The sequence below is a fragment of the Anser brachyrhynchus genome (assembly GCF_964034855.1).
Source record: "Anser brachyrhynchus genome assembly, chromosome: 2".
Classification (NCBI taxonomy): Eukaryota; Metazoa; Chordata; class Aves; order Anseriformes; family Anatidae; genus Anser; species Anser brachyrhynchus.
Genome location: NC_137695.1, coordinates 122,171,166 through 122,188,331, shown reverse-complemented (window position 1 = coordinate 122,188,331; position 17,166 = coordinate 122,171,166). Strand labels below are relative to the sequence as shown.

The window sequence follows — 17,166 nt, the reverse complement described above, 5'->3', positions numbered from 1 at the left end:
GTAACTTGAATTGAACCAGCTGGCAGTGTCTTCGAAGCATATGGGAATGGATCGAAGCTGCAAATATGCAAGGTGAATTTTACATTTTTATATTTCTTGCAAGGTTATTTAAGATCTAAATTCTGTGAGGTGTTGTGTGCTTAATTCCTACTGTAGGCAATGGCAGATGAGTGTGCTAAGAACCTTTTGTAAGATGCAAAACACAGTTCAGGTTCAGCCCACGTATCTATTCCTCTATCTGTTAAATTGGCTATGTACCATTTGTTTGGAATGAGAAGACATGGCAATACTTAGGCTTTCTCTTTACTTTGTAACAAAGGGAAGTCAGGGACTTTCCTTAACTATTTAGAAGTGATCTTTACTTCCTTATGGAGATGAGAACAATTTATTTCCATGCAAGTGTGATAATACAGGGCTGGTCATTTTCACCACAAATGAATTAAACAAGACAGGAACAGTGGATAAAATAATAAAATAGCTGCCTCTTTCATTACCTGTTTGACAATACTTGATTTGACAGATTATTAGGTAGCATTGCAAATTGTTTAAATACTCTGAAACATATATCACTGCCATAATGCTTTGATACCATATTGTGCATGTTTCTGTTTAAATACACTGATTTATGCTCGCTTATGAGGGCATACCCAGAATGTCAACAACATTTTAAATGAATCAGTTTCTTAAAGGATTTGAGTTCATGCTGATGAAAAGGCCAGATTAATTACTTTGTTTTAAATATTCTGTAATCTTAATATCATTATCTTTTGCATCTTCCCAGATCCAAGTGTCATACTCAGTTTAAGGACATGAAACAGGACATCCACACAAAAGGGATAGACTCTTCATCCTATTATTATTTAATTAACTACTCTCTAGAAATTGATGAGCGTTGAGCTTTGTTCTGAAAGGTAAATAGTCCTGTGTGTCAGAAAGCAAAGCAAAAATTTCAGCAGGAGAGTTTTCCTTGGCAAAATCTCACGTCTCCCCTTTTAGCTTATCTGGACCTCCTGGTTCCCAAAGTACAGCCCACAAAACAAGAAGCAAGAAGATTTTCCAGTCCAGGTGTTCTGAAATATGTAGGTGAAAACTTTTCTTTAAAGGAGAGCCAACCTTATGAGAAGGGTGTTGTGGTGCCTATGTATAATAAATTATATGCTATCATTACAGTCTCACATCTTCTTCTTCCTAGGAAAATCAAGATATCTTATCTTAATAGATGATCAGACACCTTGAATGGAAATCCCAAATAAAACTGGATATCGATGTTTAAAACAAAAACATGCTGGGCTACATTCTCATTTAAAGTAAAATAATTTTACCTCTTTTTGGCTGACAACATTATTTATGCCTACTGATGGCCCTCAGTATACTAGACTGAGTACCTGGACGAGACATTTGTGAAGATAAGAAGATGCCCTATCATCTTGGACATACTGACTTGCTCCTCTCCCTTCCAACAGTCCAACCATTGCAGCACCTCCATGAGAACATGTGAATGGCTTAACTGGTTCAGCACAAGGGCTTGCCAGGCCACCACTCTCTTCCAACAGGCATTAAAGCCTCATCTGAGGACAAGTGTGTATGACACCCCACCTCCCCTTGCCCTGTTTTCCCCCAAGCTTCTACCTCCTGCTACTTTCAACTCAGAAGAGTTTCTGATCCATTGGTGTGTTAATGACCTCCCAGGTTCCTTTGAAACACTTGTCCAGTCTGCTACGTAAGCTTCTTGCATCCACAACAACTCTTCGGCAAGGAATCTATGTGAGCTCTCCATTGCATGAAGAAAATTCATACTATGTACTCTCACTCCAGCAGACAGCATTTAAAAGAATAACAACTTCTTTAGTATCAGCAGATACAGATCGTGTTTCTCAAGGCATTTGTTCCTATTTATATAGGAAAAGCAATGACACTCTGCTAATACACTAGTGTAGGAACCTCTTTCAAGATTATTTTGGAGACACTTCAATGTTAATGGCTGTAAAAACTCTCAGTGCCCTTCTTAACAAATATTCTTTCATTTTGAGCTTCTACAATCAGATTCATGTTCTTTAATCTGTTGCTTTTATTTATTTATTTATTTATTTTTCTAGAAAATGCACCTACATGAGCTAAAGTGGCTGTGTTTGGTATACCATTGACTTACCCTGGAAAGGGCCTTGCTTTCTCAGTCCACAGAGGAAAAAACCTTACAATAGTATTAACATTTTCAGTTCCAGTCTCCACAAATGCATTATCCTAAAGCTCCCAGTGAATACGTCCCCTACAAAACAAAGAAAACTTACGAGATTATTATATATATAGCTTTTTAATTTTTACAAACTGTACAGATATCTGCCACAAATCTCAGGTGTTTTTACCATCTCAGTGATTAAATCAGCTCTGTAAGTAGCAGCAAAAATTTTATAACCTCTCAGGGTCTGCATCATTAAGTACTGAAAATAACTTGAAGTGCTGTGCAAAGCAAATGGTACAGTTGTAAACTCCTACAGACTCCTAGGAACTTGCGTCTTTCTTAAGGCAATCATCAGTAATATTTCATATAAATACAAAGCCAAATCTGTAGTTTCTGCAATCATATGTTTAATCATTCCGGTACTGACATCTCCAGCTCTGCATTAGGATGCGTTAGGCACCTGAATATACCAGTCACTCAGACCAACTTTTCTAGAATCAGTATCTCTATCATCTTTCTCCAAAACAGGCTGAAAAATAATCCATGGCCCATGAATAACAAGTTTCTCAACAGCAGCTTTTCAATACAGAGCTGCAATCTGTCTCCCATTCACTTTGTCAAATTATGGTCCACATATCAGCCACTAGCAGTAGTGATATATCTGTCAAGCGTCGAGTACATTTCTTGCAAAAGGATTCTTTTTTAGGATTTTTAACTTTCAAAATGTCTAATCCCAAACATGCAAAATAATGAGTCAGACTCCAAAAATCATGAGATTTTTAAAAAAATATGTTAATTTCTTTTCCTTTTCTTTCTGGAGCTTTTTCTGGGTCATGTTTTCAAGCTTTTCTCCTAAGCCATGAAGATTTCAAATGTTATTAAAAAAAAAAAAAAAGACAGAGATTCTTCTGTAATTGTATGTTTATAGTAAATATTTATTTTTACCACTTAATGTGTGTTGAAGTGACAACTCAGAATCTTCTGAGATATTTCTGATCAAACAATCCTGAGAAAATAACATTTGTTCTAACCAGTCTTCTCTAGTTTTCCTTACATTACTTGTGTATTTTTTTCCAGATAATTAAGCTTTACTGAAAGTAGGTTGTTAGACACGGAGGAAAACCATGACTTGACACTATCTTGAAGGACTCTTTACAATATCAGAGTATCTGAGGTAGTGATTATAAAGCCTCGCACAGTGATTCTCCAACCTGAAATGTGTGATTTGCTCCCCTTAATACTGAGTCCCCTTGAAATCTTTATTTTGGATTTGTTTTGCTGTGTTTATAAGACACTTCTGTTTGAAAATGTTCATTACAAATCTTATTAAAAGTTCTTCAGATTGCAACTTTTTTTGTGTGTGTGTGTGTGATGGAAACATACACGAGTTCTTAATAAATGTAAATGTTCTTGCTAATTGCAATCACCTCAGCCTATTTGTGCGCCACTCACTAATTTGTTTTTATTTAAAGAAGAAATACATTCTTTTTGTGATACAATTCCTCTGTATGGCATTATCTAAGCTGACTACAGTGTCTTTCCTGTATCTTTTCTCTTCCATCCCTTCTGTCCTGATTAAAACTACCAGGGACTCTGCAGGAAACCCAGTGGGATTGCTCATCGTGTGAAGTCACTGTTTCTTTCATTGTTTTTGTCTGTTAAACCTTCTTTCGCTAGTCAATCCCTCTCCCTCACGTCAGTGGGTTCCCAACTTTCCTTTGTTAGCACCCTTGTTTGCAGCTAGTTTTGCTCCTCTTCTTTTTCACTGCCCCATTTTGTCCCTCTTCCTTCCTCCCCTATATATGCCCACCTTCTGAAGCTTCCCTCTTCCAGACTTCAGTGAGAAATGATGTGCCTGGTGTTAGCTGCCCGCAGCCCAGCGAGGCCCAAGCCCTACACAGTCACGAGATAGACCCCTGTTCAAGAGGCATGTCAGGGATGGTTTTTATTTTTCACTTGGACCCTGGTTTCTGAGGTGTGCGCGTGGATCCCTGTTCATTTCACCACAGCCTCTGGGCGATGGCTTTACTCTGCTGGAACACAAGGCGAAGGTCTCACCCAACCTCTCAGGCCCGCTCGCTGGTGGACCCCAGTCAACCAGGACGACTGACGGGTGCAACCTGTACAAAACGGCTTTGGAGGGAGCCCAGGAGCTGCGGAGGTGGGCCGGGGGCTCTCACATAGGCTGCCCCCAGGCCCTGCCCGCGCCCACTGGGGAAGCCCGTGGCCGGCCCACCGTGCCCTCCCGCCTCACCACGGCCCACAGCCGCAGGGCTCGGGCCGAGCCGGTCAGCCACGGCCTGAGCGGAGGGGGTGCCATAGTAACCGGCGGGGGGCCGGGCGGCGCCGGGGGGCCGGGCGGGGAAGGCGGGGACGGCGGCGGCGGGATGTCGGGCGCGGCAGCGCCCCCTCTCCGCGGCTCCCAGCCCAGTCCCCCGGCGGCCGCAAATGGCTCTTCCCTCGCCAGCCCCTTTGTGTGAAGCACGCTCGGAGCAGCGACTCCGCCGCCGCCGCCGCCCGCCGAGCCGTGCCGTGCCGAGCCGAGCGGAGCCGTGCCGAGGCGAAGGGAGAGAGCCGGGCGGCGCGGGGCGGCCATTCCCCCCCCACGGGGCTGCACGGGGGGCCCGGCCGCCGCCTCCCCCGGTCCCCGCTCCTTACGGCGGAGGGCAACCGAAACACACCGCCGGCAAACGAAACAAATAAATAAATAACAACAATAAAAAAAAAATAATAAAAAAAAGAGAAAGAAAAAAAAAAAGAACGGGAAAAGAACAGAGGGAGCGAGCGAGCGAGCAGGAGGGAGGGAGGGAGAAGCGAACCAACTCCGAGACTCCCATAAAGAGCGGCACACACGGAGCTAGCGCCCCGGTGCCGATGCGTGGGGGAAACAATAAGTACTCGAAGTTACCTGCCCTGCCGTAGAAGAAGGAGGGTTTGTTGATTCTCTTGCAGACATCTGCAGACCGGTGCTTTTTTGGAAGAGTTTTTTTTTTTTTTTTTTTTTTTCTTTACAAACCACAAACGGATGTGAGGCAGGGAAGGTGTTTCTTTGACTACTGAAGTCAGGCACCTCTTTTTTTATTTATTTTTTTATTCTTCTCGGTCTTGTTGTGTGTCCCCCCCTCCCCTCACACACACACACATACACGCACCCGCACCCCCCCCCTTTTTTTTTTTTTTTGCACCAACATTAACCACCAAAAGAAAAGGAGTTTGCTTGATGTTTTAGTGAAATGGACGTAAGATTTTATTCACCACCTCCTCAGCCTGCAGCCGCTCCTGATACGCCTTGTTTGGGACCTTCCCCCTGCCTGGACCCCTACTATTGCAACAAGGTGACTCGCGTTTTGTGTCGTCCGAGGTGTTTTTCGTTTTTTTTTTTTTTTTTTTTCTTCTCTTTTTACCTGTGCTGTCGATTGTGCTGTTGTCGCGATGCATGAGCCGCGCACCAAGTTTCGAGCGAAGCAGGGGGCAGCGGCACTTGCCGGGCTGGGGGCTTCGGGGGGCGCAGCTGCCGCCGCGGGGCCCCCCGCCGCCGTGCGGGCACCCCCAAGTAAAAGCCCGCAGGAGGCTGGGGGCGGGCGGCTGGAGCGGGGGGCGGAGGGGGTGGGGGGGGGTGGGGGGGTGCATTTTCCAACAACACGGTCCCTTTCTGAGAAACAACGTGGACGAGGAGGTTGAGGTGGAGGATTTGGGTTTCCACGGCTGCTGTTAGTATGGGAAGGGGTCGCGGTCTCCACAGAGTGGGGGGCAAACTCTCTGCCCTGTGGTGCTTGACGGTGCCGGGAGCACGCTGGGGTGCCTGTGTGTGTGTGTCCGTGACACGCGGGCGTGCGTGTACAGCATCTATCCGTGCACAGCTCCCTGGATGCGCGCTAAAACACGGTGACAAGTCGGCTCGGCGCACTTTGTCCCCGGCCAGTTTCTCCGTAACTTGATGAAAATCCCTGCAGATTTAATGGGTGACGAGAGCCAAGTTTGGGGGCTCCCAGCGCTGGGGAGAGGGCACCGCGGGGAACAGCGGGCCGGGTGCTGCCAGCCCGGAGCACTTTGCGTTACTTTTGCTCCCGAGGAGCTGGAGCATTGTTCCTGCCTCCGGGGCCTGAGCCAGCTGGGGCTTTATCCACGAGCCGCACTTCGCTGGTACGGCACGGGCTGCGCACACGGCTGAACGCCGGCCGGAGGAAACCGTCAGAAGGGCGAGCTGCCCGCAGCCCTCCTCCAGCACACCCCTTAGGGGCAGGGGGCTGCGGTCACGCACTTTTCCCTTGGGACGGGGCTAAAGGCTGTGCCTTTCTAACCCGCTGCTGCGGGACCGGGACCGGGACCGGACCGGGGCTGGTGCGGGGGCGCGGGGGGCGAGGCGCCCCCGGTGCCGGGCAGCCCCTTTCGGCTGTCGCCCATTGTGAGGACGGGCTCACGTGTGCGAGAGATGTTCCGAGCCTCCCCTCGCCCTGCCGGCAGCTGCCGAGCTCCGGAGATAAGCAGCCAAATAGGAGGTAGCCGTGTTGGAGCGCAGGGGCTTGCGGCGCCCGGGTGAAACCCTCTCAGTTTTCAGGAGAGATTTCCCACATGGTCTCGTCTACCAATCACAACAGAAAGGACCAAATTCATCCTGGCCGCATTTCACATGTACTCAATGGAGTGATAGAATTCAGGGATAAATCTGGCCCTTTGTGGTGGATGCCTAAGGATATTTCGGGAGGGATCCCAGAGGTATGATCGTTAGCAGTGCTTTCAGTAAGTGTGCTTTGCATTGCCTGCCTAACCTGCCCTGTAGGTCGGAAGTTTGTGCAAGGAGTGAACTTTGTGCAGCAGGAAGAGTCCAGATGCATATAAGCGTGCATGTGGGTATTATTTTTTTTTCGCAAGTGCTCAGAGTAATCGTCAGGCTACTCTTGCCTTTGATCTGTGACTTGCCATTATTTTCTCTGTTTTTGTACGTTGCAATCACAAAGTGTTGCCGAGTAAGAAGCTCGGGCTAGAATTAATGACTTAAGTAGCAAAGTGTCTGAAGACCCATTTGGCAATGAAAGTGGACAAACGTTATTAAACCTATCAGTGATTTAAAGCTTCAAAAAGAAGGTAATGACTTGAATACACATTTCACTCATCATTCTTGAGATAGTGGGCCAGATTTAATTTAAAAGTTAAATGCTTTGGAAAATCAGGAATTACTTTAATATATTAAATCATTTTCCAATTAAGTTCCTTAAATCATTTTTGGTGGGTTGCACTGCAAATCGAATAAATTAATTTAGAAAGTCGTTTTCAGAATTTCTTCACTGGCTGGTTAAAGCTTCTTTTAAGTCATGCCATGTATGAGGGAGCAAACTGTTCTTTTTAAATGCAAATGAGACACTCATTCTGGAGACAAGTTGCAACTCTTCTATTTCACTTTGCCTGAACTGATAATGTGCTTAAAAGTGCACAGTCATAAGACATATGTTTTATGCTTGGAAGACTTACCAGGAATGTTTCGTGTAAGGTACTGAGGATAGGATGAATGTCTTTCAGATGTCTTCACCACTGACCATTGATTATATTAAATGGACAGAGAAGGTTTGCTAGGCCCCTTGGAGGCGTACATTTACCGAACATTTCATTTTTCACCCCCTTCATTCTCTCCCTTCACCCAGCATGATTAACATTGCTGTGAAAACTTATCTGACTTGTTCTAAACATGTAGTCATGTTACAGTATTACTCTGTCACTCATCTTCCTGCAGTGTGTATTCAGGGATCCTGCGGGGAGGCCTGCAGGATTTGCTCTCCAGTTAAGTTTGGGTGACTCTTTGCAGCTGATCTCTGCTGGCGAAGGGGATGGTTGCAGCAGTAGGATGGGTCGGTGTTTGGGACTGGAGTGGTGGTCTTGCTTAGCTGTTTACCTTTGGCTAAATTCCGCAAAACTCATCCAGGACTGGTTCTTGCTTCCTGTGAAGTTACTAAAAACTTGCTTTGGGCACTTGCTGCTGGACTTGGCCCTTGTTTGCCCACCTAGGTGTTGTTTTCTTCTGTGACAAATACAGCAGACTTTGATTCCTTACATTTTAAGTCTGCTTGAGCTGCTGATTCTTGAGAAAGTATTTCACAAATACTTAGACTTTTAAGTTTCCTAATTATTTTGTTAACGACAGTTTTTTTTTCCTGATCAAATGATTGTTTGTACTGTATGAGTGAGTACCCAGGCACATGTACTGGTGGTATTGACAGTGCGTTTTTTTTCTATAGTCAAAGGAAAATGCAGTAACGTAGATTCAAACAGTCACATCTTATCTTACAGTTTTCAGTTGGCAGGCTTTGTTTCAGAAGACTGCTTAGATCTTTACTTTATAAACCTAAAATAACACTCTAAGCATCTTAGTCTAATATTTCTCTATCTGCTGTGAAAGCTCATTATACTGTGCATATATTGTTCTGCAGGCTTTTCCTTGTTTCTCTCATAGTACCCATGGAGAGAGAAAAGTGAAAGAACAATGCAAACAATGTTGGTTATGACAACTGTGTGAGGTATCTCTTATACAAACAGACGGAATGGACGGTATGCTGCAGTATATAGGTCAGACTTAGAAATAACATAGTGGAGCTCATGTGCTGGACAGACAGATTTAGAGTTGGGGTTGTACTGTTCGCCTCTTGAAACCTGAAGCATAATTGCATTTCAGACATTTGCAGGCTAATAACAGTAGTCTGTTCAGTTGAAGTTTATTTTAGGAAACCTCGCGTTCCTTAATCGAGTTGCATGTTACAAAAGAAATAACTTTGATAATCAGAATGCATTAATGCGATAGTAGAGTACAGTCAGAGATTTCAGGGCAGTTGAAAAAGTCGGATGGTAAGTTTAAATGTTTATGTAGAGGGCAATAAATAGCATTCTCATGGCTTTCCATTTTGAAGTTACCCCTCTAAAGAGTGCTTCAATCAGTACTGTAAGAAGGATTGGTATATTTTCATACTTGCAACTTCACAGTGTTTTCAGATATCTGCTCACATAAAGTGCAGTTACATAATTATAGTTTGACACAGTTAATGACAGGGATGCTGACCCCTGCCAACAGTAGGGAGAAAATAATGGTCTTTACTGCTCCCAATGGTTAGCCTTGCAGAATTATGCACTGTATTCTTGGGTGATTTGCTACCTGGTTCAAAAATAAAGGAGCCTACAACTCATCTTTCTTGTGTTCTCTGGTAGTTGTCAATGCAGTAGAAAAATACAGCCAGACAGCAGAGGTAGAATGATAGGCTATCGTTGTTTTTAAAAAGAAGGATACAGAGGAAAAAAAAAAAAGAGGAAAGCAAAATTTTTTCAAATGAAAAAAGCAAAGTGACGTTGAATAAAAATGGATAAGGAGATATGATGCAGTACTTTGTAAGCAGGAACAATCCTGCTAGCAATCAGAACTCCGCAGACCAAAAGTGCATATATTTATATACAGCATTTAGAATAACTTATTGGGTAAGCTTAAGTCCATCATAGAGGCTGCCCTTTGTAAAATGTTCCCTGGCTGTTTACAAAGTGTGCATTATTTCCAGTGGCTTGCTACTGTCCACTCTATCTGAGATTCAGAAACAGAATTCTGGAGAGCCAGCACTCTGAAGGACAGCTCTGAAGCTGAGATGTTCTGTTAGTGTTTTGACAGATTATGCTCATCTGAGAGACTACCATTTGTGTATGCTGGGAATTTCTTTTTTCCCTTGGATAACTACTTTGTCCCCTACTGCATTAGAATCATACTTGAAATTTGTTAGTGCTTCTTAAAAGATCAAGCAGTTACATTAGAGTTGACTGTTGATTTGTAAGTGTTTTAGTTAGTTTCAAGAAATACCGCATAGGAAGAAGTGAAATGGACTTTTCTTTCATGTGTTGCTAGACCTTAGAAAGTAGTCTCAGAGTTATAAGCAAGCCTCAGGTGTGCTTCTTCAAATTTCAGAGTTTCAGAAAAGAAGTGGTACAAATTTAGTGGAACATAGAACATGATTTATGTATGTGCTTTTGAGAAATATTTCTCAAAGATGTTTTATAAACCAAAGCATTCAGTCATCCTATTTTATTTATTTTTTTATTTTTTTCCCTGCCAAATATCAGTACCTTGAGAGAAACTATGTTTTATTCTCTTACCGGAGAGATGTATTTCATCTCTAGTGCACTATCCTCAACCAGCCTTACATGAGGTCTACTGAAAAAAATAAGTGAAAACTGTAAACTCTCAAGAATGTTGAATTTGATAAACTGTTCATTGCATGCAGTACCATTGGTGTTTGCATGAAACCAAAGAGCAGCCGGAGTTGCATTCATAGTAGGGATGTAAGGAATTGATACTGGGGAGAAGTGGGCACTCTCAGCTCCTGTTGAATTCAGTGCCTGTTAGGGACAATCACACTTTACGAGGAAGAACTGAGCAGCCTTCTGCCCTCAGATTCCCATTTTTGCTGGACTTTCGCAACTTGCTTACAATGCACAGAGGCATTGGGAAATGGACTATGTTTAAAACACGATTTAATACTAAGCAGAGAAACATCCTAATCATGGTAGGATTTAGATCAAAATTCTTGAATATTTAAATCCTCTATTGATGGCAGATGTAACAAAGCTTTGACAGTGGAAGCAAAAAGTTTCCTCTAACTGCTCTCAGCATAGCTGAAGAGTGACCTGAAAGCTTCGCTTCTCATGGTGAGAGGCTAGTCCCTGATCAGTTCAGACCTTGGCTTCTGGAACCGACAGCAGTGGCAATTAGTGGCAGCTTTGTTTATTTTTTTGAGGTGGACACATGCTCTGTGGATGTCTCCCTGCACAGGCTGTAAACACTAATTTTAAATATAGCCTAACCAAATTAAAATGTTGTGTTGTTTTGTTACACAACTAGGTACAGATTTTCTGCCCAAGGAGTAATTTCTCATTAAAAGTGCTGAGTTAAAAACTGCTCCAAAACATGGTTTGTAACAGGAGCGCTAAATGACTGTTAATTATGGCAGGGTTTCCAAAATACTTTAAGACATGAAATTCACATTAATCTGAATGAGATTTTCTTGGTCATAACATTTCTGCCTACAGCATTTGGTTGGAAAATAGCAACAGTTCATTATTCTATGGTTAGGCATGGATTACACAGTGTTAGCAGCAGCATCAAACATTGTACTTCCACAGCAGCATGTGCACAGAAGAAAATCTCATCTCTCCTTCCACTGGAATATATCTGCATTTTATGTTCATCAGTTTCGATCAGTTTTAGGTTAATAAGTCAGGGCATTGAATATAATGTTTAGCTGTTGACTTGGGTCTTCAAAGTTAAAATTGGTTTTCAGCAGAGATCTTGGTGCAACTGACATTTGTAATGTCTGTGGTTTTCTTTAGCTTCTTCTGTTTGCAGTAAGTAGTTTATTTTTAGCATTTGAATTTCACATGGCTCTACTAATATTTATATCTTATCTTTCGATTGCACATATGCTAACACTGTTTCTGAACTGTTCATTTAGTATTTATTTCTAGGCTGCTATTAGATTTGCTATAGAGCCTTGTAGTATGGTTTCCTCCCAAGAACCACACTGCTTTCTAAGTTGCAAAACATCCTTGAATTATAGGAGGATCTGACAAATCCAGGTTAGAGGAAATGTCAGAATGTTTTAGCATTCACGTTCTTGACTGCTAAACCTCTCTCTACCAATCAAAAGTGGCACGAATGCCTTTTTCAAAGGTACTGCTGGCTAAGCATGGAAATTGAGCTGCTGTGGTAGTACTTTTGTCTCCAGCTATTGTTGTTGATGATTATAAGCTCTTACAGGATAAATAGAAGCTACTGGAGCAGGTATATATTTTTTAGTATTAACAAACCTACAGTGAACTTCAGTTACTTATTCGATATGCAAAAAGAAATCAGAACTCTGAAACCAGAAGGTGATGGCCTGTACTTAAGGAAATGTGAGGTCAGTAAGGGAAGTATGATGTCTGCAACGTGAAGCAAAAGATTTATTCAGACAGTTTCTGTCAGAAAATTAAAAAGATTATGTATACATATAAATTCCTCTTGTCTCAATGCTACTTAGTGTTTGTAGCATTTAAGCATCATTGTATATTTTGCTTGCCTTGAAGAAAGTGAACTTACTCTAGGAATTCATAATTTCTACCCTGCTTTACCAGTAGCTGGCTTCAAAGTCATACTTTAGTTACAGTTGCCAAAAGTGTATAGGTTTGTGTTCATGAATAAGAGAAAACATTTGTTCCTTAAACAATCATTGTTTGCATCAACCTGAAATAACAATAAACAGTAAAAGGAGATATGATAGTGGAAAGAGAAGATAACCTTAAAAAAGTATAATTTATCTTTTGGCAGGCACAATTGTGAACATTAGTCATAGAAACCTGCAGATAGTAGAAGCTTAATATCAAAGCTAATGATTTATTTTATGTTAATGACTTTCTACTAGGGCATAAAAGACTGCTCATAATGGACTCTCAGTGCTGTGTTCAGTTCTGAAGGCTAATGGGATAATCTTTACCAAAATTAAGCTTTTTTAAGTAAATCATGGTGTTATTTTTTCAAGTCAACTCTTGAAAATGTATTGGCAAACTGTTTTTTTAAGATCTGCTTAAAAGACCTTTATCGAAAAATATATGGCAAGTCGTTTTCTTCATTAGCAGTTTCCTTAATTATGTTGGAAATATGTTTACTTTTGTTATAGTTCTGAACAATAATACTGATGATGTGGAAGTCATTCAGTTCCGTGGTTTATCACAGTACAATCAGTTTTCGTGAGACACGTTGTTTTTGCAGATTGAACAAAGGAAAAGAACTTTTTTTTTTTTTTTGGCCTAACCAGTAATACTCTAAAAAGTAGTAAAACTCTTAGTTTTGCATTGAGAAGTTTTTAAAATCATGTTTACAATTAGTGATAACCAACATTATATTTCAATAAGAGATAATTTGCCTACTAAAGTTCACATAATGTGCTAATCATGTCTAGTGGTTAATAAAGGCCTCCTATCTCACTCCCCTGATGGCTATAAAAGGCTATTATGTTCATGGCAGCAGTTCAGGTACAGCTGCTGTGTGTTAATAATGCATCATTGTCCCGCTAATAAACACAGCAAAGGTCAGCAACCCCAAGCACCTAAAACACCTATTCTCTTTCCAAAATATTTATTAACACCTTAATAGAGTATCTATTCATTTTGGTCAGTATTATATCAGTTAATGACCCTCATGGATTCCTGTGTGTTCAGGTTTTGCAACCTGCATTCTGCTGTGGGCTGTTGTACAAAGCTTTCCTCTTAAACATCTCTTTTTCATTGCAGCTATCTGTTGTTGGTTTAATTTAAGATTAGGATTCCACAGTCACTTTATAATTAACTTACTTTGTTACTTAGTTTGGCAATTTTCTGTTTTTTTTGCTCAGCTCATTTAAGAATGCAGAGGCTGAATTTTCTTTTCATTAATGAACACACTTTAGAGGAATTATAATTATGCACTAAAAATCTATGTGGTTGTGCAACACACACATTCACACATACACGCATGCACACAGAGAGATACGTGTATACATGTGTATTTATATATGCACTACTTCCTCTAGGTTTCATGCATAATTTTATATTAGTGACTTATGTTTTCCTTTTTAGCATAGATTGCTGTATTCATAAAGGTTTTTTAAAATGCATTTTCTACAGACAAAGAACATATTCACATGGGATTTCGAGTTTGCCAGGGAAACATGCAAATCAATAGGCCAGCACTTATCTGCATTAAAATTAGGTATACTGTAATTTATGGGCACAGTGATATTGTATTTGTCTTGCATAGCCACAGATATTCTTTAAGGTAGCCTGGCTATGTGTCCTTAGAGAAAAGCAAAAGTGTTAATTGAACAAAATCTCATTTTCTCATCTTGTAGTATTGTCTTTTGTTTTCTGTTACTCATTTTGAAAACCTTAAGGTTTTTTTTTTGTTTGTTTGTTTTTTGTGCTGTGAAATTTACAAACAAATGTTCAGAGGGCAGAAAAATACCACTACACTTCCATCAAGAGAAATGAAAAAGCTTAACTAGCTGAAGGGTTTCCATTTAGTGCATCACATAGCTTCAATGACACATTTGTCATGCTTTAAGTATATAATACATACAATAAAATATGTACAAGCGTATTTGTGATATATGTAGTGTCTGGCTCCATTGCTATTGTTTGTAGTCTCTGCGGTTGTCATACATTGTTCTTCGCACATCATACCCTTACAGCAGAATTTGACACAATTTCTAGCTTTCAGTCCTGCACCATTTTCATTGCACAATATACATGAGTTTGACAGGGTGTGTTGAGGACAACTCTGGCAAGCAATTGATATTTTGAAGTGGCAAGCGTTTCAGCAGCTGCCTGCTTGTGAAAAAGGAATGATAAGATATACTGTATTGTTAGTTTCAGGCAAAGCATTAAGGTTTAAGCTCTGTAAAAATGTACACATTATTCGTCAGTGGTGAAGCAAGCCTTTTATGTTTTTTAGAGCTTAGCTCTCTGGCTGATGTGAACTAGAATGACATTGGTTTAATGGTCAGTAAATGAATAGGAGTACTTTGAATTTGAACTGCTGCCAATTTTGCACCAACAAAGAGACTGACAAAAGAAAGATTTTATGTGAAAGCAAAGCACAAGCAATGTTTGGGGAGGTGGGGAGAGGGGTAAGAAGAACCCAACAGAAATATTCTTCAACTCAGCCTTGTAATGATACTAGAATTGTTAAAACACATCCATTTTGCATGGCTCATCAGCTACAAACCTAAGCTGTTTCATCTAATGTTCTTTAAAACCTGTTGTATACACATAGTCTTTTAGAATATATTCATATGGAATTTACAGTGTGTTTTTCTAAATACCACACTCTGCCCTGAAGGCCTGTTGGCAGAACATCAGAGTTGTCCACTGCTGGAGTTCCCAAGTCTCTCTCTATCTGGTAGTGGGAAATTGTAGTTTAATCAGTTATGGCACTTTCAGTGTGTAACATTCATTAGTAAGGCAATTTGTCATGACTGTTAATAGTCAGGATGCATCTGCTCTCACTTCAGTTACAAAGCATGATAAGCAAGAGGGCAAATATTTCAATATCTAGTAATATTAAAATGTTTGAAAAATTGTTGTTCAAAGGTAGTACTCAAAGCACAAATAGAAGATTAATAACAATATCTTTATTTTTACCGTTTTTACCATTATAGATGTGATTTTGAAGTATATTAAAGCTTTTATGAGCTGTACATTATCAAACTGGATATTAAAAAGTTAATGTTAGCCTCTTCAGTGTTTATCAAAGATTTTTTTATCAAATATTTTTGTGTTTTTTGTATATCCTTTTCTCTGTTGTCAAAAATTCCAAGTTAGGATATTTTCAGAGTTACAAGTACTTGCAATTGATCCATATAATTTTCCGGTGTGTCAGTAATAAGTTGTTCACAGTGTCATTTCTGTTAGTAGCAGGCATTGTGTGGTGTTAGTTTTGTGGCTGGCCAGTTTAGGATGTTATAAAAGATATTCTGTAGTGCCTACCTAATAGACAAAATGCAATTGCAGAAATGTTCTCCTCTATAAACTGGCTTGTAATCATTGTTCATTGTTCTAAATATGAAAGGTAAAATTGTTTGCTAGAACCAAAAAGGTCAGAGTTTTTTTTTCCACATGTATCTGATAACACTCGTGTATTACATAATATGATAGTTTCACACACAATGGCTTTGTGACACATTTTAATTTTTAATGAAAAGCCCCCCAAATTTTAACATAATAATTTCTTTAGAAACTGAACCCAATCTTGGTAAAATCCGTTCTTGCTAGTAACAAAAGCTGTTACTGTTTAAGTTCCTGTTCAGCAGTTAGTTGGTACGCTTCACTGGGCGTTGTCAAAAAGGCTTTTCTCTTGATTGACAACCCTGTAGGAATGTGAATGGAGATTTTAATTGCATATCATGTGTGCATATCAGAGTGAGTGGATTCACTGACTCTGCTTAGTTCCATCTCTCTACAGGTCAGCCATGCCAAAATACTTTTTTTTTTTTTTTCAATAAGCAATTGATATATTTTCCAAAGAGAGAGAAAAAGTTCATGTTAAGTCAAGAATGGACAGTAGAGCAAAATATTCCTGTGAATTTCAGGGGAGGAAGGTCTGTAATATGTTTTCAGAATGTTTTAACACAATTAAGACATATTTTGATGATGTAAATTCATTTTAAGTCTAAGTTGGCCAAAGATTGCTAGAATGTATTTTTCTTCTGGCATTTGCTAGCAGAAGCATGTTTATCTTTTTACTTTTTTTTTTTTTTCTCTAAGAGTACTTTGAACAAAATCAGTAAAAAAAAAAAAAAAGGGAAAACAAGCGGAAAAATTTACTGAGGCAGACTGCCCTTGAGTCTTGCACCTTTATAAAAAGCCTGGGGAATTTGGGGGGGATGTTTTTCGCATGTGTGGGAGATAGCAGGCTTTCTCATTTATTCTCAATTCAATCCACACTCTTTGTTTGGGCAAAACTGTTACTTTAGTGGGAGACTTACCTAGGCTGGCAGAGACCTGAGTTGTGAGTCTAATAATAAAACAGAGTTTTGATATTATTTGCAATGCAAGTTTAAATATTTTTTTTTCTTCTTAAGAACAGTAAATGATACATTACTGAAAAATTACACTGATAAATACACTTCAACATTTTCCACAGCAAAGATTGCAGTTGAAAATGACAAAGCCAAAGATTCAGTATTACAAATAGTTATTATATTTTGATGTCTTGAATTAGATACCAGGTTTCATTTTACAACGGAAACCACAACACTGGCTGTATTTTTTTTTTTTTTTTTAAACATTGTAAAGCATCAGCAACTGAAAGCATAGCTACAGTACAATTGTGGGGAACTTTTAGCTGAGTTAGTGTTTTGCGCCTGTACAGAGACATTGAAATCTAAAGGGGGATGATGCATTTTTTCCAGGAGGACGCCTGGGACAGTATTATTACTTAATCGCAAAGTGTT

The 17,166-nt window shown here is 40.3% G+C and overlaps 1 protein-coding gene and 1 long non-coding RNA gene across 9 annotated transcripts in view; one reads left to right on the top strand and one right to left on the bottom strand.

Annotated features, from left to right (window-relative positions):
• The window catches only part of LOC308189203, a 42,131-nt gene extending 39,863 nt beyond the window's left edge, over positions 1-2,268 (bottom strand). Inside the window, exon 1 of one of the 2 annotated variants that reach the window (XR_013946129.1) lies at positions 2,150-2,268. This is a non-coding gene — a long non-coding RNA (uncharacterized lncRNA). The remainder of the gene's footprint in view (positions 1-2,149) is intronic. The other variant, XR_013946130.1, reaches the window with a different exon arrangement.
• A 3,077-nt stretch (positions 2,269-5,345) lies between these two features.
• Positions 5,346-17,166, top strand: part of TOX (thymocyte selection associated high mobility group box) — a 221,339-nt gene continuing 209,518 nt past the window's right edge. For 2 of the 7 annotated variants that reach the window (XM_080578986.1, XM_080578981.1), the window contains exon 1: positions 6,736-6,895. In XM_080578986.1, the coding sequence (XP_080435112.1) occupies positions 6,752-6,895 (144 nt within the window). In that variant the 5' untranslated portion in view covers positions 6,736-6,751. Of the gene's footprint in view, positions 5,515-6,735; positions 7,265-17,166 lie in introns of those variants that run through there. The other 5 variants (XM_080578982.1, XM_080578987.1, XM_080578983.1 and 2 more) reach the window with 5 other exon arrangements.